Source organism: Schistocerca serialis, chromosome 12, assembly GCF_023864345.2.
Source record: "Schistocerca serialis cubense isolate TAMUIC-IGC-003099 chromosome 12, iqSchSeri2.2, whole genome shotgun sequence".
Taxonomy (NCBI): Eukaryota; Metazoa; Arthropoda; class Insecta; order Orthoptera; family Acrididae; genus Schistocerca; species Schistocerca serialis.
The window spans coordinates 84,889,902-84,909,170 of record NC_064649.1 but is presented as its reverse complement, the minus strand read 5'-3'; the positions used below and the strand labels follow the sequence as shown (position 1 = coordinate 84,909,170).

Here is a 19,269-nt window from a genome sequence, read left to right as displayed (position 1 = left end):
TACTACAGTTCATCAAGAGTAGTGACTGGCGTATTGTGACGAGCCAGTTGCTCGGCCTCCATTGACCAGACGTTTTCAATTGGTGACAGATCTGGAGAATGTGCTGGCCAGGGCAGCTCTCGAACATTTTCTGTATCCAGAAAGGCCCATACAGGACCTGCAATTTGCGGTCGTGCATTATCCTGCTGAAATGTAGGGTTTCGCAGGGATCGAATGAAGGGTAGAGCCACGGGTCGTAACACATCTGAAATGTAACGTCCACTGTTCAAAGTGCCGTCAATGCGAACAAGAGGTGACCGAGACGTGTAACCAATGCCACCCCATACCATCACGCCGGGTGATACGCCAGTATGGCGATGACGAATACACGCTTCCAATGTGCGCTCACCGTGATGTCGCCAAACACGGATGCCACCATCGTGATGCTGTAAACAGAACCTGGATTCACCCGAAAAAATGACGTTTTGCCATTCGTGCACCCAGGTTCGTCGTTGAGTACACCATCGTAGGCGCTCCTGTCTGTGATGCAGCGTCAAGGGTGAAAGCAGTCACGGTCGCCTAGCTGATAATCCATGTTGCTGCAAATGTCGTCGATCTGTTCGGGCAGATGGTTGTTGTGTTGCAAAGGTCCCCATCTGTTGACTCAGGGATCGAGACGTGGCTGCACGATCCGTTACAGCCATGCGCATAAGATGCCTGTCATCTCGACTGCTAATGATACGAGGCCGCTGGGATCCAGCACGGTGTTCCGTATTACGCTCCTGAACCCACCGATTCCATATTCTGCTAACAGTCATTGGATCTCGACCAACGCGAGCAGCAATGTCGCGATACGATAAACCGCAATCGCGATAGGCTACAATCCGACTTTTATCAAAGTCGGAAACGTGATGGTAAGCGTTTCTCCTCCTTACGCGAGGCATCACAACAACGTTTCACCAGGCAACGCCGGTCAACTGCTGTTTGTGTATGACAAATCGGTTGGAAACTTTCCGCATGTCAGCACGTTGTAGGTGTGGCCACCGGCGCCAGCCTTGTGTGGATGCTCTGAAAAGCTAATCATTTGCATATCACAGCATCTTCTTCCTGTCGGCACCGTAACCTTATGAGGTTGTTTCGAACGAGACGGGTCTGTATTACTAAATGTGTAGCGATACTGCTATCGCGGTTCCTTAACAATAAACTGCCTGAAAAAATGCAACTCCCTCAACGTCAACATCATTTTACAAGATACTGTAGTGCATGCCTTTCGAAGGAATATGCAGTGCTGCGATTACGGCGGTTATGAAATGCATGAAACGTATTTGCACTTGCGGATACGGACACCCTTCAACTGCATAATGGAATGAGGACATTGATATTTTATGTAGATCATTTTACAGACAGGCTATGTGACAGGTAATCCATTATTGTAGGCGTGTAGGATAACAAATTCAGCCCAAATGAAACACTCATGTTGCGGTGAAGCCTGTCCAAAGAGACGCATTAATACGCAGCGCATCTCCCCCTGGCGACAACACGCGCGTTTATTCTCCCATGCAAACGATTACAAAAGTGTGATCCTTGAAGTTTTGCCGGCGTACTGAATATTCTATGAGGTTTCGGAATCGTAGACGGATCATGTTGACTTCTTGCTTCAATGTTTCGGCTGGCAGCCGTTCAGCCATCTTCAGGTGAGTCCCCGTCACCGTAGACTAGCAGTCTACTGTGGCGGACACTCACCTGAAGATGGGTGAACGGTTGTCACTGAGTGGCAGAGAAACCTACGCAACACGGAATTTCTACCACCTCGGCTGTATGGATTACCTAAGATCTATAACAACAACGTTCCACTAAGATCGAGTGTTAGCGCCCCTGGCTCACCGACGTATTAACTGGCAAAACACATGGCCTCTCTGCTCCAGCCACAAGTTGGGAAGACCGAAACATACGAGGGCCGTTCAAAAAGTAACCTCCGGTTGATTTAAAAAAAAATACACCAAGTTAAATAAAAATATTTTAATATATACATCTTACAACTACATCTTTGCACTATTTTTCTACATAGTCTCCATAGCGATTGAGGCACTTATCGTATCTCTTCACAAGCTTTGAAATTCATTCTGCATAAAAATCACCCGCTTGTGCCTGGAGCCAGCCTGTGACCGCATCTTTGAGCTCTTCGTCGTCATCAAACCGCTGTGACCCGAGCCATTTCTTCAAATGCATGAAGAGGTGATAATCACTTGGCGCCAGGTCTGGGCTGTAAGGTCGATGGTTGATAACGTCCCACTTGAAGGACTCAAGAAGGGCCGTTGTTCTGCGAGCAGAGTGAGGACGGGCGTTATCGTGCAAAAAACGATACCGGAAGTCAGCATACCACGGCGTTTGTTCTGTATAGCCCGTCGTAACTTTTTTATTGTTTCACAGTACACGTCTTGATTAATGGTCGTACCACGTTCCATGAATTCAACCAACAACACCCCTTTGGCATCCCAAAACACCGTTGTCATCAGTTTTCTGGCAGAAAAATCTTGCGAGGCTTTTCTTGGTTTGGTAGGCGAATTTGAATGTGCCCACATCTTTGATTGTTCTTTTGTCTCAGGGTTCACGTACTTAATCCAGGTTTCGTCACCGGTCACGATTCTGTTTAACAATGGTTCTCCTTCGTCCTCATAACGTGACAGAAAGTCTAATGCAGAGGCCATTCTTTGAGTTTTGTGGTGGTCGGTAAGAATTTTGGGCACCCGTCGTGCACAGAACTTACGGTAACCCAATCTTGCTGTCACTGTCTCGTACAAGAGAGTCTTAGAAATCTGTGGAAAACCAGTAGACAACTCCGACATTGAGAAACGTCGATTTTCACGAACTTTTGCATCAACTGTCTGAACGAGTTCGTCAGTCACCAATGATGGTCTACCACTCCTCTCTTCATCATGAACGTTTTCTCGTCCACTTTTAAATAAACGTACCCATTCACGGACAACTTCTTCACTCATAACTCTTGGTCTGTACACGGCACAAAGCTCACGATGAATAGCTGCTGCAGAATATCCTTTGGCTGTAAAAAACCTTATGACAGCACGCACTTCACATTTGGCAGGGTTTTCTATTGCAGCACACATTTCAAACTGCCACAAAAACTAAACTAGCGCAGGTACGACGTTCACTCGACCACGGCTTGATGCCGACTGACCTGTTGAGTGCGTGAACGCACAGATGGCGTCGCTACTCCCCCCACAACCCGCACTGTGACCAATCGGAGGCTACTTTCTGAACCGCCCTCGTACATAAAGGGCTCAGGACATTTCATTGAGAAGCTGAAGAAACGTAATCCTCGTCAGCTTTGATATCGTTTCCTTGTTTACGAAAGTGCCACTCAGTGACGCGCTGGAGTACATCGGTTCCATTTTCCCGCAAGACATGACAAAGCATGTCTCACCACGAGCTATTTCACGTGGAATGGCGATTTCTACGAACAGCTGGAAGGCGTCGCCATGGGTAGTCCAGTGGTGGCCAACTTCTTCATGGAACATTTCGAAGCACAGGCACTGGACTCGGCGACTTGTAAGCATAAGGTGTGGCGCAGATACGTTGATGATACTTTCGTTGTGTGGAGCCATGGCGAAGAACATCTCGGTGACTTCCTAACACACTTCAACAGCCTCCACGCCAACATGGAATTTACTGTGGAAGTACGAGGGTGAGTCAAATGAAAACCTTAAATTTGTAATAATAAATCAAAATTTCGCGCCGTTATCCTGTAAGTTGGTAAGCGTGCTACAAACAGAGTGCAGAATGGCCTGTAGGTGTCAGCATAGTGCAGATGCACACATCCCGTCGCAGTATCAGTATAAAGATGGCCGCCCCACTTGCGACTTGCACCAGTGAAGAACAGCGTTCTGTTATTCGGTTTTTGCGTAGTGAAGGTGTGAAACCTATTGAAATTCATCGATGAATGAAGGTTCAGTACGGTGATGCATGTTTGTCACAGCAGCAAGTCTACGAATGGAGTAGGAAGTTCGCAAATGGTGTGACTTCAGTGGAAGATGCTCCTCGTCCAGGTCAGGCACAACGAATTGTGACTCCACAGAACATTGCAGCAGTTGAAGTCATAGTGAAGGAAAATCGCCGAGTGGCACTGAATGACATTGCGGCATGTTTACAGATTAGTCATGAGTCAGCACACCACATTGTGCATGTTGTGCTCCAGTTTCACATAGTGGCTGCAAGATGGGTGCCGCGACAGCTGACTCCTGAAATGAGAGAGCGACTTCTTGATGCTTGTGAAGAACTTCTTCGGCGCTTTGAACGAGAAGGTGATGGCTTCCTTGCAAGAATCGTTACTGGGGACGAAACCTGGGTTCACTTCCACCAGCCGAAAACAAAGAGAGCGAGCATGGAATGGCGCCATTCCTCATCACCAAAACCAAAGAAGTTTCGAACAGAACCATCAGCAGGGAAGGTTATGCCGACTCTCTTTTGGGACGAAAAATGCGTCATTTTGAAGCATTACGTGCCGAGAGGGACCATTGTCACCACTGCATCATATACAGATCTCCTAAAGAATCATCTGCAGCCTGCAATCAAATCAAAGCGACGTGGATTGCTGTCAGCAGGTGTCCTTTTGCAACATGACAATGCAAAGCCCCACACTGCTCGTACAACAGTTGCAGTTTGCATTTTGCATTTTGAGTGTCTTCCTCATCTACCATACATGGACCACCAAAAGACGCAATGGGAGGAAAGAAGTTCCGTTCTGATGAAGAGGTACGCCACGCAGTGCATGAGTGGTTGCGCGGTCTACCAAAAGAAATTTTTTCTAAAGGAATTTATGCACTTTGCAAGCGCTGGAGGACTTGCACTGAGCGTGGTGGAGATTATGTTGAAAAGTGATACAGCTTTGTGCCACTTCGGCACAATAAATAATATTTAAAAAACGTAAGGTTTTCATTTGACTCACCCTCGAGGAAAAGGACAAAACAATCTACCATTTCTAGATGTGCTGGTCACAAAGGATGGCGAAAATCTGGGATATATCGAAACCCGACACAGACGGACCGATACTTGGACAAACTGTCAAGCCACCACCCGAGCCAGAAAAGAGGCACGATCCATACACTCGTAACGCGGGGCAGGACGAAAATGTGACGTGAGCCGCAGCACTTCAAACGCGAAATGCAACACCTGGAAAGTGTTCTGAGGAGCAATGGGTACTCCACAAATTATATTAGAATTGTAACAGAGCCAAACATTCGGCGAAGTAAGGAACCAGAAAAAGAAATGTCAGGTACTGCCTTTCTGACATATATTCCCAGAGAGTGTGACAAAATCGGCCGTATATTGCACGAACACGGCTTGAAGACAATTTTCAAACCGACAAGGGAGATCAAAGACTGTCTTAGATCGGCAAAGGATAAAAGCGACCCACTTGCAATGTCGGGAATATACCGCATACCATGCACATTCGGAAAAGTTAACGTCGGAATGACTGGACGATCAATCAAAACCAGGATCAAAGAACATGAGCGACATTGCAGGTTGGGGCAGGTGGAGTAATCGGCCGTGGCAGAGCACGCGCTGAGTGAGACCGACCACGTAATAAAATTCGCCGACACGGAAGTTCTGGCTGTAGAGAAGCACTATCACACCCGCTTATTTAGAGAAGCTGTAGAAATACACAAACACGTGAATAGCTACAACAAGGAAGAAGAAAGCCTTAAGGTAAACGGATCCTGGCTTCCCGTACTGCAGCGAACGACCGTCGCACGTAGCAAGAGGAGAACCGCAACGGAAATGACAGCGGAGAAGCCCTCGGACGTTGGCGCGCCAGGTACATATAGTCTGCGGCCGCGAGCTCGGCTCCAGTTCACCAACGGCAACGGGGGGTGAAGCTTTGACAACGCCAGCCACTCGTGCTGGCGAAACGTCAGAAAGATCATCAGACAAACGTCGGCCGAAGAGCCTGAGACAGAAGCAAATAAGCAAAACTATAAAACTGTGTCTTGTATAACGTGGAATTGGTATACAAAAAAACTTTTGCTTATTGTCTGGTGTTGAGATGACAAAACGGAGGTGGGGGTGGGGTAGGGGGAAAGGTTGACGACAGCATTGAAGGTCATGAGAACCCAGGGGGAAAATGGCTTGGGCGGTATTAATATAGAACTGATTAAACTTGGGGTACAAGTTGAACACAAAGTTCTGTTACACTTTTCAAGTATACGGAGTAGTCCATTGACCGCAACCGGGCCAAATATCTCACGAAATAAGCTCCAAACGAAAAAACTACAAAGAAAGAAACTTGTCCAGCTTGAAGGGGGAAACCAGATGGCGCTATGGTTGGCCGGCTAGATGTCGCTGCCATAGGTCAAACGGATATCAACTGCGATTTTTTAAATAGGAACCCCTATTTTTTATTACATATTCGTGTTGCACGTAAAGAAATATGAATGTTTTTGTTGGGCCACTTTTTCCCCTTTGTGATAGATGGCGCTGTAATAGACACAAGCATATGGCTCACAATTTTAGACGAACAGTTGGTAATGGGAATGTTTTTTAAATTAAAATACAGGACGTAGGTACGTTTGACCATTTTATTTCGGTTGTTCCAATGTGATAATGTGCCTTTGTGAACGTATCATTTCTGAGAACGCATGCTGTTACAGCGTGATTGCCTGTAAATGCCACATTAATGCAATAAATGCTCAAAATGATGTCCATCAATCTCAATGCATTTGGCAATACGTGTAACGACATTCCTCTCAACAGCGAGTAGGTCGCCTTCCGTAATGTTCGCACATGCATTGACAATACGCTGACGCATGTTGCCAGGCGTTGTCGGTGGATCACGATAGCAAATATCCTTCAACTTTCCCCACAGAAAGAAATCCAAGGATGTCAGATGCGGTGAACGTGCGGGTCACGGTATGGTGCTTCGACGACCAATCCACCTGTCACGAAATATGCTATTCAATGCCGCTTCAACAGCACGCGAGCTATGTGCCGGATATCCATCATGTTGGAAGTACACCGCCATTCTGTGATGCAGTAAAACATCTTGTAGTAACATCGGTAGAACATTACGTAGGAAATCAGCATACACTGCACCATTTAGATTGCCATCGATAAAATGGGGCCAATTATCCTTCCTCCCATAATGCCCCACCATACATTAACCCGTCAAGGTCGCTGATGTTCCACTTGACGCAGCCATCATGGATTTTCCGTTACCTAATAGTGCACGTTATGCCGGTTTATGTTACCGCTGTTGGTGAATGACGCTTCGTCGCTAAATAGAACGCGTGCTAAAAATCTGTCATCGTCCCGTAATTTCTCTTGTGTCCAGTGGCAGAACTGTACACGACGTTCAAAGTCGTCACCATGCAATTCCTGGTGCATAGAAATATGGTAAGGGTGCAATCGGTGTTGATGTAGCTTTCTCAACACCGACGTTTTTGAGATTCCAGATTCTCGCGCAATTTGTCTGCTACTGCTGTGCGGATTAGCCTCGACAGCAGCTAAAACACCTACCTGGGCATCATCATTTGTTGCAGGTCGTAGTTGACGTTTCAGATGTGGCTGAACACTTGCTGTTTCCTTAAATAACGTAACTATCTGGCGAACGGTCTGGACACTTGGATGATGTCGTCGAGGATACCGAGCAGCATACATAGCACACGCCCGTTGGTCATTTTGATCACAATAGCCATGCATCAACACGATATCGACCTTTTCCGCAATTTGTAAACGCTCCATTTTACGAAACAAATACCGTCCGCACTGGCGGAATGTTACGTGATACCACGTACATATACGTTTGTGTCTATTACATTGCCATCTATCACAAATCGAAAAAAGTGGTCCAACTAAAACATTCATATTTCTTTACGTACTACACGAATATGTAATAAGAAATGGGGGTTCCTATTTTTAAAAACGCAATTGATATCCATTTGACCTATGGCAGCGCCATCTAGCGGGCCAACCATAGCGCCATCTGGTTTCCCTCTTAAAGCTAGACGAGTTTCATTCTTTGTAGTTTTCTCATTTGATGCTTATTTCGTGAGATATTTGGCCCAGTCACTATCAATGGAGCACCCTGTATACTTGGAACTGAACAGGATGCACAGCACTTATCTTTCATGGAGTACCTCAGCAATGGAGGGACCAATGGTCACCTGGTACCAATGTATACACTATCTACAGCGATACACGGCGACCAATGGCTTCACTTAAGACGCTAACCAATATTTCGTAAATTTACACTGGAAACACCGTGAAGGAAGCAGTGGGACAGGTGTTGGAGTGTGGGAACTGTCACTCATGGGGGTATAGTGTAGGGCAGGACATAAAGATGGCTGGAATGGCCAGGGGCGTTCACTCACCTGGTGGCCTCGAACTGGTACTGCGGCCGGCGCATCACCAGCAGGCGGGGCAGGATGTGGATGAAGACGCGCTTCACCCAGGGCGCCATCTTGTGCGTCTGCGGCGACCGGAAGTGCACGTTGAGCACCACCACCGTCACGCAGATGCTGCGGCACACACACAGACACGGGAGGCCGCCATTAGTTGCCGGCCCTGCAACGCAGTCCCACTTCGGGAGTAATGAGTTCGGGGAAACAGACCTTCCAGTGGCAGCAGACAGCAAGTGACCTGATGTCGGTCACTGAACAAAATGCCCAGAATCTACACCATCTGACCAGAAGTATCAATGGATATTAATATGGGGTGTGTCCATTCTTCACCTTGATGGAGGCTTGAATTGTCTGAATGTCTGGACAGATGGCAGCCCATTTCTCCTCAAGAGCCGAGAACAGATAATGTTGGACGCTGGGGCCTGATGTCAGTCACTGAATGAAATGCCCAGAATCTACACCATCTGACCAGATGTATCAATGGACATTAATATGGGGTGTTTCCATTCTTCACCTTCATGGTGGCTTGAATTGTCTGAATATCTGAACGGATGGCAGCCCATTTCTCCTCAAGAGCCGAGAACAGATAATGTTGGACGCTGGGGCCTGATGTCAGTCACTGAATGAAATGTCCAGAATCTACACCATCTGACGAGAAGTATCAATGGACATTAATATGGGGTGTGTCCATTCTTCACCTTGATGGAGGCTTGAATTGTCTGAATGTCTGCATGGATGGCAGCCCATTTCTCCTCCAGAGCCGAATACAGATAATGCTGGACGCTGGGGCCTGATGTCAGTCACTGAATGAAATGCCCAGAATCTACACCATCTGACCAGAAGTATCAATGGACATTAATATGGGGTGTGTCCATTCTTCACCTTGATGGAGGCTTGAATTGTCTGAATGTCTGCATGGATGGCAGCCCATTTCTCCTCAAGAGCTGAATACAGATAATGCTGGACACTGGGGCCTGATGTCAGTCACTGAATGAAATGCCCTGAATCTACACCATCTGACCAGATGTATCAATGGATATTAATATGGGGTGTGCCCATTCTTCACCTTCATGGTGGCTTGAATTGTCTGAATGTCTGGACGGATGGTAGCCCATTTCTCCTCAAGAGCCGAGAACAGATAATGTTGGACGCTGGGACCTGATGTCAGTCACTGAATGAAATGCCCAGAACCTACACCATCTGACCAGATGTATCAATGGACATTAATATGGGGTGTTTCCATTCTTCACCTTCATGGTGGCTTGAATTGTCTGAATGTCTGGACGGATGGCAGCCCATTTCTCCTCAAGAGCCGAGAACAGATAATGTTGGACGCTGGGGCCTGATGTCAGTCACTGAATGAAATGCCCAGAATCTACACCATCTGACCAGAAGTATCAATGGATATTAATATGGGGTGTGTCCATTCTTCACCTTGATGGTGGATTGAATTGTCTGAATGTCTGCATGGATGGCAGCCCATTTCTCCTCAAGAGCCGAATACAGATAATGCTGGACGCTCGGGCCTGATGTCAGTCACTGAATGAAATGCCGATAATCTACACCATCTGACCAGAAGTATCAATAGACATTAATATGGGGTGTGTCCATTCTTCACCTTTATGGTGGCTTGAATTGTGTGAATGTCTGGACAGATGGCAGCCCATTTCTCCTCAAGAGCCAAAAACAGAGAAGATAATGTTGGACACAGTGGTCTGGGGCGAAGTCGAGGTTCTAACTCATCACGAAGGTGTTTCATTGGGATCAGGTCGGCACTCTGGACAGGTCAGTCCTTTTCAGGAATGCTTCTGTCCACAAACCATTGCCCCACACCTGCTGCTCTATGACAGGGTCCTGATACAGTCATCATCTCCGAGGTGTTCCCCTACAGCACGCAGTACATAATCCTGCAAAATGTGTTTATACTTTTCTACGAGGGGGAGTTCAAAATAAATGTGGGCAGAGTTGTGTGATATGGCGACAGACGACACGGCAGGTGAACGCGCACTTGCAAGACACCGATACATCACTGGGTACAGGTCGACCGCGATCAAGCAGATGGCGCTGTAGCAGTGCCTGCACAAAGCGGAGGCCAGCCGCTCACTCAGTCTTTTCCTGGAGCTATGGAGAGAAGGTGCGTTTTGGAGTCGGGGTCACAGGCGGAAGTGAGAGCTGATATCCGGTACGAATGGGCAGGTGGAGTATCAGGTACAGAAATTCATAACCGCCTTGTTGAGGTGTATGGGTCAGGTGTGATGTCGAGGCAAATGGTGCGGAGATGGTGCCAGCAATTCAATGATGGACGTCAGCAAGTGCAGGATATACCGAAAACTGGACAGACGCACGCGGCCACTACAGATGCAAATGTCAGAAAGGTGGATGACACGATTAAAGCGAACAGTCGTATCACCATTGATGGAGTGGCGGCAGAACTTGGAATCAGACATGAGCGAGCTGACGAGATCATCCACGACATTCTTCGATACAGGAAAGTATCAGCACGATGTGTGCCCCACCAGCTGACCCCAACACACATGGAACAACGCATGGCGTTCAACCTGGAACAGTTCGTGCGTTACCACGAATTTGGCAATGACCTTCTGTTTCGCACTGTGACGGGGGATGAAACGTGGGTCCACTATTACACGCCCGAATCGAAGGCCGCCTCCATGGAGCGGAAACATCCGTCATCATCTGTCCGAAAGAAGTTCAGAAGCACTCCGTCAGCAGGTAAAGTGCTACTCACCGTTTTCTGGGACGCCAAAGGAGATTTGCTGCTGGACTTTCTGCAGGATGCAACCATCAATGCTGTGCGGTACTGTCCCACTCTGTCGAAATTGAAAGAGGTGATTCGGAAAAAGCGGCCTGGCCCGGGCTATCCAGAAAGGCCCGTACAGGACCTGCAACATGCGGTCGTGGATTATCCTGCTGAATGTAGGGTTTCGCAGGGATCGAATGAAAGGTAGAGCCACGGGTCGTAACACATCTGAAATGTAACGTCTACTGTTCAAAGTGCCGTCAATGCGAACAAGAGGTGACCGAGACGTATAACCAATGGCACCCCATACCATCACGCTGGGTGATACGCCAGTATGGCGATGACGAATACACGCTTCCAATGTGCGCTCACCGCGATGTCGCCAAACACGGATGCGACCATCATGGTGCTGCAAACAGAACCTGAATTCATCCGAAACAATGACGTTTTGCCATTCGTGAACCCAGGTTAGACGTTGAGTACACCATCGCAGGCTCTCCCGTCTGTGATGCAGCGTCAACGGTAACTGCAGCCGTGGTCTCCGAGCTGATAGTCCATGCTGCTGCTAACGTCGTCGAACTGTTCGTGCAGATGGTTGTTGTCTTGCATACATCCCCATCTGTTGACTCATGGATCGAGACGTGGCTGCACGATCCGTTACAGCCATGTGTATAAGCTGCCTGTCATCTCCACTGCTAGTGATACGAGGCCGTTGGGATCCAGCACGGCGTTCCGTATTACCCTCCTGAACCCACCGATTCCATATTCTGCTAACAGTCATCGGATCTCGACCAACGCGAGTAGCAACGTCGCGATACGATAAACCGCAATGGTGATGGGCTATAATCCGACCTTTATCCAAGTCGGAAACGTGATAATACGCATTTCTCCTCCTTACACGAGGCATCACAACAACGTTACACCAGGCAACGCCGGTCAACTGCTGTTTGTGTATGAGAAATCGTTTGGAAACGTTCCTCATGTCAGCACGTTGTAGGTGTCGCCACCGGCGCCAACCTTGTGTGAATGCTCTGAAAAGCTAATCATTTGCCTATCACAGCATCTTCTTCGTGTCGGTTAAATTTCGCGTCTGTAGCACGTCATCTTCGTGTTGTAGCAATTTTAATGGCCAGTATTGTACACTCCTGGAAATGGAAAAAAGAACACATTGACATCGGTGTGTCAGACCCACCATACTTGCTCCAGACACTGCGAGAGGGCTGTACAAGCAATGATCACACGCACGGCACAGCGGACACACCAGGAACCGCGGTGTTGGCCGTCGAATGGCGCTAGCTGCGCAGAATTTGTGCACCGCCACCGTCAGTGTCAGCCAGTTTGCCGTGGCATACGGAGCTCCATCGCAGTCTTTAACACTGGTAGCATGCCGCGACAGCGTGGACGTGAACCGTATGTGCAGTTGACGGACTTTGAGCGAGGGCGTATAGTGGGCATGCGGGAGGCCGGGTGGACGTACCGCCGAATTGCTCAACACGTGGGGCGTGAGGTCTCCACAGTACATCGATGTTGTCGCCAGTGGTCGGCGGAAGGTGCACGTGCCCGTCGACCTGGGACCGGACCGCAGCGACGCACGGATGCACGCCAAGACCCTAGGATCCTACGCAGTGCCGTAGGGGACCGCACCGCCACTTCCCAGCAAATTAGGGACACTGTTGCTCCTGGGGTATCGGCGAGGACCATTCGCAACCGTCTCCATGAAGCTGGGCTACGGTCCCGCTCACCGTTAGGCCGTCTTCCGCTCACGCCCCAACATCGTGCAGCCCGCCTCCAGTGGTGTCGCGACAGGCGTGAATGGAGGGACGAATGGAGACGTGTCGTCTTCAGCGATGAGAGTCGCTTCTGCCTTGGTGCCAATGATGGTCGTATGCGTGTTTAGCGCCGTGCGGGTGAGCGCCACAATCAGGACTGCATACGACCGAGGCACACAGGGCCAACACCCGGCATAATGGTGTGGGGAGCGATCTCCTACACTGGCCGTACACCACTGGTGATCGTCGAGGGGACACTGAATAGTGCACGGTACATCCAAACCGTCATCGAACCCATCGTTCTACCATTCCTAGACCGGCAAGGGAACTTGCTGTTCCAACAGGACAATGCACGTCCGCATGCATCCCGTGCCACCCAACGTGCTCTAGAAGGTGTAAGTCAACTACCCTGGCCAGCAAGATCTCCGGATCTGTCCCCCATTGAGCATGTTTGGGACTGGATGAAGCGTCGTCTCACGCGGTCTGCACGTCCAGCACGAACGCTGGTCCAACTGAGGCGCCAGGTGGAAATGGTATGGCAAGCCGTTCCACAGGACTACATCCAGCATCTCTACGATCGTCTCCATGGGAGAATAACAGCCTGCATTGTTGCGAAAGGTGGATATACACTGTACTAGTGCCGACATTGTGCATGATCTGTTGCCTGTGTCTATGTGCTTGCGGTTCTGTTAGTGTGATCATGTGATGTATCTGACCCCAGGAATGTGTCAATAAAGTTTCCCCTTCCTGGGACAATGAATTCACGGTGTTCTTATTTCAATTTCCAGGAGTGTATATCTTATCTTTAATGTTTCATTCTCTTTTTTCCTTTTCACACACAACTCTCCACAGTCGACACGGGAAACTTATTTTCCTAGTCCCCCACGTACATTAAGCATTTCTTAAGCACAGTAAGACGAAGACATCCTAACCAAGAAAATTGGCCGCCAATACCGAACCCCACCTCCCTCATATTTCACTGTTGGCACCAGACTTGATGGCAGGTATTGTTCTCCAGGTACTGGCCTATCTAAACCTTGCCATCTGATTTTCACTGGCTATAGCGTGATTCATCAAACCACTCCTTTACAGTAATCCACTGTCCAGTGATGTAGCTCTTTACATCACCTTATCGGAACTTAGCACTGAGTACAGAAATGTATGACCTATGACCTCGACCATTGTACACAACGCATTTTGGGTCCCTACTCACAGTCACTGTGCTACATTCACTGCTGCCACAACTTTCGAACTCACGATTTCATACGATTTTTTTACAACCACCCTCCACGATGCTAGACGATCCCTGTCCGTCGTTTTAGTTTAGCTGCGGCTGTTCCTCCGCTTTTTCGTTTCGCAATCAAATCACGAACTGTCGACTTAGGAGGTTCTAGAAGGGTAGAAATGTGCCAGATGGATTTGCTTCTCAGATGACATCTAATGATTCGTCACTGAGCACTGCTGACTTATTCCCATGTTACAGCGTGTCTACTGACAACGCAATCCTACCTGCCTCCTTTAATACCCTCGGGTCTGCCTCTCGTGACATCAGATTGCATTACCATCGAGGTGTTCAGACGCTTTTGGTCAGATAATGTAGATCTAAATCCATATTCTGCAAGCCCCTGTCATGTACTTGGAACTGTATGATGACGACCGCCCTTCGTGGATGGATTACAAGAAAGCTGATTCAATGTTTGTGGTGAAATGAGTCTAGCGCTGTCTTTGTCGTATCTACAGGAGCAGTATATAGGGGACGCTAGACTGTTCCTTGATTTCTCATTCGGTATTGCTATTTAAACTTTGTAAGTAGGAATGATATTTTGACTCTGCAGTGGAGCGTGCGCTGATATGAAACTTCCAGGCAGATCAAAACTGTGTGCCGGACCGAGACTCGAAATCGGGACCTTTGCCTTTCGCGAGCAAGTGCTCTACCAACTGAGCTACCCAAGCACGACTCACGACCCGTCCTCACAGCTTTACTTCTGCCAGTACCTCGTCTCCTACCTTCCAAACTTTACAGAAGCCTTCGCAAGAGATCAATCTGTATATTGAGCAAACAGTAAAGGAAACAAAAGATAAATTCGGAGTAGGTATTAATATCCATGGAGAAGAAATAAAAACTTCGAGGTTCGCCGATGACACTGTAATTCTGTCAGGGACAGCGTAGGACCTGGAAGAGCAGCTGAACGGAATGGACAGTGCTTGAAATAGGGTATAAGATGAACATCAACAAAAGCAAAACAAGGATAATGGAATGTAGTCGAATTAAATCGGGTGATGCTGCGAGAATTAGATTAGGAAATGAGACACTTAAAGCAGTAAATGAGTTTTGCTATTTGGGGAGCAAAATAACTGATGACGGACGAAGTAGAGAGGATATAAAATGCAGACTGTAAATGGCAAGGAAAACGTTTGTGAAGAAGGGAAATTTGTTAATATCGAGTATAGATTTAAGTGTCAGGAAGTCATTTCTGGAAGTATTTGTATGGAGTGTTGCCATGTATGGAAGCGAAACGTGGACGATAAATAGTTTAGAGAATAGAAGCTTTCGAAATGTAGTGCTACAGAAGAATGCTGAGGATTAGATGGGTAGATCACGTAACTAATGAGGAAGTATTGAATAGAACTGGAGAGAAGAGACATTTGTGGCACAACTTGACTAGAAGAAGGTATCAGTTGGTAGGACATGTTCTAAGGCATAAAGGGATCTCCAATTTAGTAATGGATGGCAGCGTGGAGGAAAAAATTCGTAGAGGGAGACCAAGAGATGAATACACTAAACACATTCAGAGGGATGCAGGTTGCAGTAGGTACTAGGAGATGAAGAATCTTGCACAGGATAGAGTAGCATGGAGAGCTGCATCAAACCAGTCTCTGGACTGAAGACCAGAACAACAACATATTTATTGAACAAGATGCCGCACTGCGGACATAGACAGGTGTTGTTGAGCGTTAGTAGAGATAACCGAGTTCACAGGGTTGTAGACCTTTACTTTTATTTGTATGTAGACTTTAATCAGTCTGTCAGCGGGGAGGGGGCGGGGAGGGGAGAGTAACTGGCACCACCCCTATTGTTGCTTTTTTGCATAATATAATCTTATATTTTATATAAATAATATAATGAAAATGACAAATGTGTAAAATATACGTGGATCATCAAATATAAAAGTTAAAAACATACATGTAAATAAAATAATTATGCGTATAAAAATACAAAATATAACAAATATAAATATAAAAACTCCAAATGCAAAAACATAAACAACGTAATGTAATGTAATATACTTTCCCCCACGAAAACAGTGAAGTACCCACAAACCATGTGCAACTGCTTCAGGTACATGTCATTGGCGGATATGTGAGTGTTAAGAACTGCAATTCTCTGTGACTGATCGAATGGCCGGCAGAGATCATTAGATCTTTGTACGTCCAACCTTGTAATGGTTTCAAGGACTTCGGCTGTTCAATATGAAATGACAATTAGAACACCAGCAGCCGTCCTCTTGTATTTACTTTTTTAATATCTTCAACATTTTGCGGCCCTGTCAGCAACTGTATAAATATTAATTTTTAATTAACAACAGCCCCAGTTGCAATGTTTACCTAGATTTACCTTGGTTTCAGTTGGGATAACCCAACCTTCTTCAGAATAAAAGGACAAATCGTAGTTCCTCCTATTCTGAAGAACGTTGGGTTATCCCAACTGAAACCTAGGTAAATCTAAGTAAACATTGCAAGTGAGGCTGTTGTTCATTTAAAATTAATATTTAATTTTTTTTACGGAGTCAGTTTGGGACGGTGGGATGATAGAGATAACGTCATGTAAACCAGAGATCTGCAGACTCTAGTTGTGTAATATTGGCTCCTGTTCTGACTGCACACCAGACTGGGTCCCTCTCAGTTTACGTTGGTCAAGGATTGGCAAGATTGTGTAATGGAACATCGAAATCTGATGCGTAAATAAATTAAACGCAAAAGTGACGGCTGGAAGTGTTTGATTTTCATTTCAGAGTTCATTAGTGTTACCAGGACGGGTAGGATACATAAGGGGTATGAGCAGCGTTCTGTGATCACTATGTAGGATAAAGAAATGTGGCGTACTCGTACGAGGCAGCCTTATCAGCACATGACAATTTTAAGCGACCTTCCTTATAGTGGGTCTCCATTTCACCGACTGATGGTATCATGGGGCATTCGAATGTCGCAGTGGCCCGATGTTGGACTTAATGGATATGTGAGGGTATGCCTAATATTTTGGTCTGTCCAACAGAACGGAGGATCGCCATATTGTGCCCACAAGCTGACCCCTTCACATTTGCGCCTGCCTCCCAAGAACAAGTAATGGACTCCCTAATCTAGCCTGCATCGTTCCACTCAACTGGTCGGCAGCATGTGGACTGGGGAATTCCCGTCCAGCGCGTAGGCTGGCGCTAACGCCACAACACGAATGGCAGCATGTTGAGTGGTGCTGGGACAGGGAGGCACAGCCACTGATGAATGGCGTTGCATCGTGTTCAATGATGAATCGAAGCTCTGCACTACCCTGGATGACAATCATTGCGGCGACCTTGGGAGAGATGCCATCCTACTAACAATACTTTGGAGAGGGGCAGCGATGTTACTCGTGGGATCACGGTGGGATGTGACATCAGCTATGACTTCAGGTGATATCTAGTAGTATTAGAGGGAACTCTGACAGCACAAAAAATGGTTCAAATGGCTATGAGCACTATGGGATTTAACTTCTGAGGTCATCAGTCCCCTAGAACTTAGAACTACTTAAACCTAACGACATCACAAACATCCATGAACGAGGCAGGAGTCGAACATGAGACTGTGGCGGTCGCGCGGTTCCAGACTGTAGCGCCTAGAACCGCTCGGCCACCAAGGCCGGCTCTGACAGCACAATGGTACGTCACGGACATAATTTGTGTTACCTTTCATGCGACACTATTGTGGTGCCAGTTTTCAACATGACAACTCTCGCCAAAAATATCATATATCTCTATGAATTAACGGCGTGATGATGAGGTACTCTTATGGCCAGCATACGACTCCAACATAATATGTGTGGTGTCACCGCCAGACACCACACTTGCTAGGTGGTAGCTTTAAATCGGCCGCGGTCCATTAGTACATGTTGGACCCGCGTGTCGCCACTGTCAGTGATCGAAGACCGAGCGCCACCACACGGCAGGTCTCGAGAGACATACTAGCACTCGCCCCAGTTGTACGGACGACTTAGCTAGCGACGCAACACTGTTGAAGCCTCGCTCCTGTGCAGAGCAGATAGTTAGAATAGCCTTCAGCTAAGTCAATGGCTACGACCTAGCAAGGCGCCATTAGCATTACATTGCATGTATCTACAGAGTCTCACTTGTATCGTCAAGAGCGATGTACAACAATGATGGATTAAAGTTAAGTATTCCAGCAGCTACGTACTTTTCTTTATAGCATTCATTACGTATCCTGGTTCAGACCTCACGCCATCCTGCGTGAGCTTATAGCGTGCATTTCGGCCTTCTCTAGCTATACAACAATATGTGCACAACAGCACTGACGTGAACTCCGTCTTAGAATCAGTACACTGAATATCAAGGAAGAGTTACAACAGTAGTGTGCCGATTTGCCTCAGGAGACGATACGATGGCTTTATGGCTGAAATACACTCATGTTCTGAAAAAAAATAAAAATGATAGAACTAGAGATACCACGTTCATGTTCACAGGACGAGTACATTAGTATGTTCTGAAGAAATTATTACCATTTGAACCACGCCAGCCCGCGGATTCAAGGTCAACATCGTTATTGCGGGGCAACACGTCCCACCGGTAAAAAGTGCCTGCGGCTGTCGTTGTCGCTATAAATCGAACGTAACGGATCAGGGTGACTTAGCAGACGTATGCGCGAAACGTAACGTTAAATCAGTTAGTTTGAAAGAGGTCTCATTATTGGCATGAGAGAATGTGATGCATCCACCTGGGGAACTGCTGGGACAAAGTGTTTCGGCAGTGCAATGGGTGTGTGGAGAACCGTTCATGGAGGGTCGTAGAGCACGACGAAATGGGTCAGGACTCACCACCCAGACCACTCCTCGAGATCGACACCGCATCCGAACGGCTTTGCAGGACGATCTACGTCCCCCTCGGCTCTGGCCGAACAGTGGGACATGTCGCACTCTATCAGGGGATGACAGTCTGTAGCCGTTTATTAAGGCACGGGTTACATGCGCTTCGACCACTTCTCTGCCTACCTTTGACGAATGTGGAGAAACATGCTGGAGCGCAATGGTGTGTGGAACAATGACAGGGGGGACAGGTATGGCATCAGTTAATGTTTTCCGACG

The 19,269-nt window shown here is 47.3% G+C and overlaps 1 protein-coding gene across 1 annotated transcript in view; it reads right to left on the bottom strand.

Annotated features, from left to right (window-relative positions):
* LOC126428287 (acetylcholine receptor subunit alpha-like) overlaps window positions 1-19,269 on the bottom strand; it is a 737,302-nt gene that overhangs the window by 30,834 nt on the left and 687,199 nt on the right. Inside the window, exon 8 of the mRNA XM_050090204.1 lies at window positions 8,364-8,510. Within this exon, the coding sequence (XP_049946161.1) occupies window positions 8,364-8,510 (147 nt within the window). The remainder of the gene's footprint in view (window positions 1-8,363; window positions 8,511-19,269) is intronic.